The sequence below is a fragment of the Octopus bimaculoides genome, chromosome 10 (genome assembly GCF_001194135.2).
Source record: "Octopus bimaculoides isolate UCB-OBI-ISO-001 chromosome 10, ASM119413v2, whole genome shotgun sequence".
Taxonomy (NCBI): domain Eukaryota; kingdom Metazoa; phylum Mollusca; class Cephalopoda; order Octopoda; family Octopodidae; genus Octopus; species Octopus bimaculoides.
In genome coordinates this window covers 84,479,946-84,487,445 of record NC_068990.1, presented here as the reverse complement: position 1 = coordinate 84,487,445, position 7,500 = coordinate 84,479,946, and the positions used below count along the sequence as shown (strand labels likewise).

Sequence of the window (7,500 nt, the reverse complement as noted above, 5' to 3'; positions counted from 1 at the left end):
AATCAGCTGATTTCCTACTGAAGACACCTCTTGAAGAAAGAAAAAAAAAGAGAGAGGCAAGTGAAGGGAGACAACAGTAAGTAGCTAGTGTAATGTTATGCAATATTGGCAAATGATCAAGATGACTGTTGAGTGTAAGCCAGCAGTATGTAATGAGGACCTTAATCAATATAGTATTAATATTGACTATATATTAATATTTAGATCAGCTGTAAGCTGAGTTGATAACATGCTGGACCATCAGTCACTCATCTGTGCTTGTGCACTGCAAGGACAGATACCACAAAAGTAGGTTCAACACACTGACTTGTGCTAGAGACAAATTTTCAGTGGTATTCCTACGGCTACTCCATGAGTTATGAGACTTACCATCTGTCTTATAAATGTTGACAAGGGAAATTCCATTTATTTAAAAACATGTTTAACCTGTTAACAAGGGCAATAAACAAGAGCCTAGCTAAAACCAGAGAACTTTTCCAAAACACCTTACAAAAAGGAATGATTTCTTGGGAAAAAGATCAGTTTTTGTAAGAACTGTTACCTCCAGTATTTCAATTAGATTATCAACCTCAAAACACTCAGCTGAATTTTAACAACGGAACTAAAAATTGATGGTTTTTATTTTAATACAAGCATACTGTTACCACATCCATGATGGAGTTTCTATTATCACTAAACCTGCAGGAAACAACAGCTAAATCTAATACTGTTTTTAAAAGGATGTGCCATAGACGAAGCCTCTCCATGATTGGTTATCATGCCAGAAATTGCATCCAAATCCTACCGTCATAAAAAAAAAGAAAAAGGTAGGACGTGTAATCTTAGATATATCATATCTGAAAAACGAAACAGGACAGTCATTGTTGAGATGACCTTCAACAAGTCAGTTAATCAGGACCAACCTTAGATTAAACAACTCTCTTACGTTGGCACAAAGCCATGAATTTAATTTTTTACACTGAGAAAGTAGGGAGTAAAATAAATGAATCCCATTTCATGCCAGGATATGTTAATGATATTGGTAAGGTGAACGCCAAATTGAAACCAGAACATTGAAAAGAATCACAGTTTACAGTTTCTGCGAATCCAATGCCATCAACAATAAAAACAGCAGAGTTTATATACAGAAGACAATGTTAAACTGTACTCTTTATGTGCGCAATCTGCTTTTAGTGTTAGTTTTCAGCATCGACTATTTATTGCCCACAAGGGGCTAAACATAGAGGGGACAAACAAGGACAGACAAAGGGATTAAAGCGATTACATTGACCCCCAGTGCGTAACTGGTACTTAATTTATTGACACTGAATAAACTTCACTGAGATTACGGTAGAGACACTTGCCCAAGGTGTCATACAGTGGGATCAAATGTGAGGCTCCGTAGCTATTTAGTGAACTTCTAAAATCAGTCATGTCACAAGTTTTAGAAATTAAAGAAACATTTGAAGGAGTGCAGGCGGGAATGTACAAAACGTTTCACATAAACATAAAATAATTTTATTGATAAATAAAAACTATAAGGGAAACAGATAAATAAAAACTATAAGGGAAACAGATAAATCAGATTTTCCTTGTTTTCAGTGCAACAGTATATGAGTCATAATGTTTGTGAAGATTACACTGGACTAAAGATAAAGACATCCAACACAACTGAATGCTCTACTCACAACCACAACTCTCTGACTAATTTAGGATGCTTTCTACTTTATGCAACATTAATTTGTTCAATAGATTTTGAAAAATTAGTCCTGTTTCATAAGTGCAAGTTCAACAATAATCCTAAATGCATAGCGGTTGTTGTCAGATCTACAATCAAAACCACTCCTACCATAGCCAGCCTGTCTTTTTCTTTTATTGGATAGTATACAGAAGCCTTCCTTTTTAAAGGAATAGAGTTATGTAAGGGTTTCCTTGACCATGTCGAGACATCTTACAAATGAATTCATAATTCAATCTTTTCTCCCCACCACTTTTTTTTAGGAAATACCATCACTCCCATATTTATTATTCAATACATTCACAAAAACTGTCACCTAGAAAAGTAGGTTCCCGATTAGTTTGGCCTGTCGCCGCCTGAGCCGGCTTTAGCACATGGCTTTAGGCATTTCATCTGTGCTCTCTCTCTCATGATCAAGACAAAAGGGCAAACATAATTTCTTATAAAAAAAAATGTTTTTTAAATCCAAGGTTTTACGCTCAAGTAACAAGACCAAAAAAATTATCATGTTGTCATTTATACAACTCGTGTCTCGGCTCATCCCAGTTAGATTTAACTTGCATATAAAAGTCAGGGAGGGAATGAGGACAGTTAATAAAACTAGTGTTTGTTATATTTGGGGACAGTCATCTTTTGCTAATTGAACACATGTACTATTTATTTGATCTTCACTTCAAATTTAATATTATTATTTGTCCGAGTACTTTCGTCACACATTGTGACCCTCTTCAACGACTTTCTGTCCCTCTCGTATCCTTTTGTCCAGTCTATTCCAACGCTAAAAAAAGTGAATATCACATAAACAGTGCGTGTGTTTAATTGGCAAAAGGCGACCGTCCCCAAATATAACAATGTGGTTTCAATAAACGATTTCACATCAAGAATCTTGCAAAACAAATACATAAATATAAAACCAGTATTTTATGATTTAAGTACGAACAATATTCATTCGGATACAAACATAACGCTATATAGTAGGGGTCTAATTGTAGTTTACTAAAATATAAACACACACAAACGTACGTATAAAAAGGGGTGGGGGTGGCACAAATTTTAAAAAATAACAGACTTCACTCATAAGCTTTAAGAGATAAGTGTTTATCTCACTTTTCTAAATATTCGATAGGTTGACACATACACACACACAATCCGGTTAAATATTAGTCATCACTAAATTAGACGATTGATTTGTAGGACTGAAGAAATGGGTTTTAATTAAAAAGTGAATGTAATATAAAACACACACACACTGCCTTGACACACGCTTTGAAAGATATAACATCCAGAAAAGTATTTCCCCCCCTTTTGTTCATAATATATACGGAAATTTTTTAATAAAATAAAAATAGATTCCTCCTCCTCCTTGCTCTTTAGATATAAATAGTAGTTTATTAGTTAAGAGGACGTCTAGAACTGAAGTAATAATTTAAAATAGTACTGCGTCTGGCGTTTAGTCAGAGCGAAATGCAAATTTTAAATGACGGATAGCAAAATGAACAGAAAACTGTTATAACTATTAAGTGGCTGGTTGAGAGAATAGACGGGTTACATTTAATAAATATACATAGGACCATGCAAGTGTATGTAATGTATATATACACACATATACAAACCGGTTGGTTGTTTCTGCATGTTAGTAAAAAAAAATGTGGAAAACAGCAGCTTTTAAATGCATTTAGAAGGAAACCTTCAAGATATGAGAAACATGATACAGTTTATATATATATATATGTATATTACATTTCAAGTTTTGTTAACATTATAAATAGAGAAAAAAAAAAAGATTTTTTTCATCTGCAAAGTCTTCGGACTGTACTATATTTCGGTCATTAGAAGCTAACAAAACCAACGAATAAAACAAATATAAGAGGAGACAAAATTTCGTTGAGCAGTCCAGGTAAAAGTGAATGAAAAGCTAACGCAAATGTTTTTAAGAAATTGAAAATAGCACCACCACCGCCAACCCCTCTCACCCTCCCTCGAAAGCCCCCAATGAGTATCTCATGAACCGTTGTTCCGGACTAGTGTAAAAAAATAAATAAATAAACGTGGTGACCGGGAAACATATATATGTGTGTGTATGTGTGTGTGTATAAATTCGATTCTTGATGAATAGAGAAAGAACAATCGGCCATCGTAACAATGACAAGGGAAGTTTCACTTAGCAAACAATTTAAAGGGAGAGAATGGCTTTTCTTCCAGATTTGAATAGAAACAAAAACACTGTCTCAATCCTAATCTATCATCAACTGATGCCGTCATCAATCCAAGAATCCTATAAATCCAAATCGTGCCGCTCTCATCAGCCATATGTACATATGTACGTGATTCATATATATATATATATATGCGCTAGGCTTTTACGATCTTAGCCAAATCCCTACAACCAAAGTATAATAATAATAATAAAAAATTAACGATTAACCGCGCCGAGGTCAACTTCGCCTTCTTTCTTTTCGGGGGTCGATGAAATAAAGTACCAGCAAAGTGTTGGAGTGGATGTAATCGACCAATCCCCCTTGCCCACCAAAAATTGCTGGCTATGTGCCAAAATATGAAACCATTATTACTATTATTATTGCAACTACTAACAATAATCCTTATTACTAAGAGTTAAGTGTTGTATGTGCAGAAATCTATTACGTGAGTTATAATTAATACGTTAAGACTTGTAACAAACGGGATATATATATAAATATATAAAATGCCTCGGTCTCGTTAAAACTTTTACAGACAATAGCAAGGTGAATCGAACTAGCTACTGGGGTATATGGGAAAAAAATGATTAAATATTTAATTAAACTATAATGGTGTGACTGAATGTTTCTTGTAAAATGCGAAATTCCAAACATTAACCGCATTTGAAGATGAGTTGTAGCAATACACACACACACACACAATATATATATATATATATATATATATATATATATATATACCATGCAGTTAAATAAAGATGCAAACCAAATATAGAACTCAAACAAGTTAAGTTGGTTTGCAACATATTTTTCGTGCAAGGAAATACAATGCAAGCCCCCAGTATTTAAAGAATGCTCACGCATATGTTGATTACAGTAAAAAGTGGCAACGGACTCCGATTGGGAAGACTAACAAGGCAGTAGGGTGTAATATAATGAAGGTGACGAGGTAAACAAATGGAAATAAGATGTGATAAATTATTTGCTGATGAGACGGAGGTGACAATAGTATATACCACACTGGCTATTTGGGATGGAATTGGTGGTTTCTTTAAACAAGACTTTCAAAACAAAACTAAATTCTAAATTGTAGCAGTCAGTTTCCTAGAAGGAATTTGAGAACAAAATGCAGAAAATACAGTAACAGAATTGTTAAAAAATCAAATATAAAAAGGGGACAATGTAAGACGGAGAAAGGAGTAAAACAAAACCCCCAACAAGGAGTTCAGATGGCGTACGCCATGTTAAAAACTATTTTTGCTACATATATTATTATTATTATTATTATTTTATTATTATTATACGAAAGAACAACTCGGATTCTGCTGATACATGAACACAATTACTTCAGAGATTTATAATAGTAACAGCAATTAATACATTAAAAAGTAAAATGTCAATCTATGGCCTTCGTTTGTAAACGTGTATTGAAATCGCAGATGATGAATGATATTAGTAAGAGACTCAACCATTCCGAAGCTTTTTCTTCTTCATACAAAAAGAATCGAAAGAGACAAGAAAGAAAAATCTAGTACAACAACCGTCACTGATTAAAAGCAACAACAGTAATAGTAGACATATTACATTAGTACTAACTAATCAATGGAATGCGAAACACAGTTACGCTCGACCCTATGTCTGACCGTTTCTAGGTTCATTTGAAAAACAAGCAATCTTGATTTCAGTTAGTAAATGAGACTTATTAGAGTACGCACAGTAGTATCAACGATTTATTATATTTAATATCAATACGGTAAGGCTGACAGATTCGAGGGTGAGAAGGTACGTAGACAGCAATAGAGAGAGAATGTGTCAGATGGGGGTGACACAAAGTGAGGGATCGGTCTGTAACACAACGTTAATTTAAAATGATCTCCGCACTATATTTATAAACCAATGGGTATAATTAGAAGTGGAAAATAAAAAAAAAAATCACGTCACATGTATTTATATATTCAGTTACGACATTTCTAGAGGGTATTAAAAAAAAAAAAAAGAATTATATATATATAACAAAATACGGGTCAAAAGAGAATTAATAATAATAATATCAATTAAACCGTTTAGGGCATAATTTCTGCTATGAATTTACAGAAAAAAAAAGCTGATTACTTTCTTGATAGGGTGAGAAATTAAAAAAAAAATATGCATTGAAATTAATAATATACATAGAGTATATGAACATACTAAAAATATGAATACTAATTTTAATATTATATATATATATATATATATATATATAATCACCTCCAAACCTTCCAATATATATATATATATATATATATGTGTGTCTTAAAACTGCCATTTATTATAATACGAAAAAAATTTTAAATATTATTTTTCGTAAAAAAGAAAAATCAAGATTTTGTCTTGTTATGGCAAGGAAGGAGAGGTTTAAAAAGCATTTTTAGCCGCAAGGGTTAGCCTACACTTATACATAATACTGGCTATATTATATTTCGTCTTTTAATACGACACAAAATAAGAACAGCATTTATTGACGATATACATACACACACATATCTATAGCTACAAAATGAAATGTGTGTATGTAAAATAGTAAGAGTAATAATAATAATAATAATAATAATAGTAATGATAGCACACCTGTACTACAGAATTAACTTCTTTGATACAATCAACCATAAGCTGAACAATTTCGGTAGTCTTGAACACTTCGAAAGGGAATTCCTCGGCGTCCTGTTTTTCTTGGGTGGTGGACGGCTCCGGTTCCATGGCCAAATCGACCAGTTCATCATCGTCGTTGTCTTCACTAGATCCTCCGTCTGGATCTTCATCGTCCAGCAGAATATCCTCGTCATCCATCATTAGTGAAAGTGGGGGTGAATGAGAGAGAAGATATTGTATTTATAAACAAGATAGAGTGGAGGGGATGGGGCGAGGAATTGTGAGAGGGAAAAAAGAAACAGAAATCACCCCAGCACCATAAGACAAGTTAACCTTAATTTTGGTTAGAATAGAATACGTTTGTCCAACGTTACAACATACATGTTACATGTATGTATGTTTGTAGAACAAACTAAAATAGAAGACTGAAATGAAGAACAAGGAATGCAGAAGAGACGTGAAGAAGAAAAAAACTGATTCCACTATATATATTTGCAAATAAATAGGGGAAAATATGTGTTTGTGGGATTAGAACCGGTAACTAGTTGAGCAGTAAAGTGTGTCTAAGTAGAAAGGGAGAGAGAAGAGTGTTGTGTGAGGGTGAACTCGAAGTTCGACTGGAGTCGATAGTATCTCAGCAGGAGTTGTTAAAAAAATAATAATCCTTAGGTTCTTTTGTTGACGGCTGGGCCTTTGTGTGTGTGTTCCTCTTTTTCTGTGTTCGCTAGTTTAGTGTACGGATCTGAGACAAAAATTTACTCCTTAACAAGGGGCGACAGAGATTCACCATTTACAGGATACTACAACTTAATACAATCTGTTTAAGAGGAGAGAAGAAAGCCGGTTTTTCTTTCCTCCGAAAAAAGAGCTTCCTTTTTCCAGTTTGCTGCTGCTGCTGATTTTACAGAACAACAGCAGCAAATGTTTTTTTTTCACTTGTTTTCCTTTTATATATAT

General features: G+C 33.6%; 1 protein-coding gene across 1 annotated transcript in view; it reads right to left on the bottom strand.

Moving 5' to 3' along the window:
• Positions 1-7,452, bottom strand: part of LOC106871316 (E3 ubiquitin-protein ligase arih1l) — a 48,397-nt gene extending 40,945 nt beyond the window's left edge. The window contains exon 1 of the mRNA XM_014917705.2: positions 6,523-7,452. Coding sequence (XP_014773191.1) covers positions 6,523-6,744 — 222 coding nt within the window. The 5' untranslated portion in view covers positions 6,745-7,452. The remainder of the gene's footprint in view (positions 1-6,522) is intronic.
• Between the last annotated feature and the right edge of the window lie 48 nt (positions 7,453-7,500).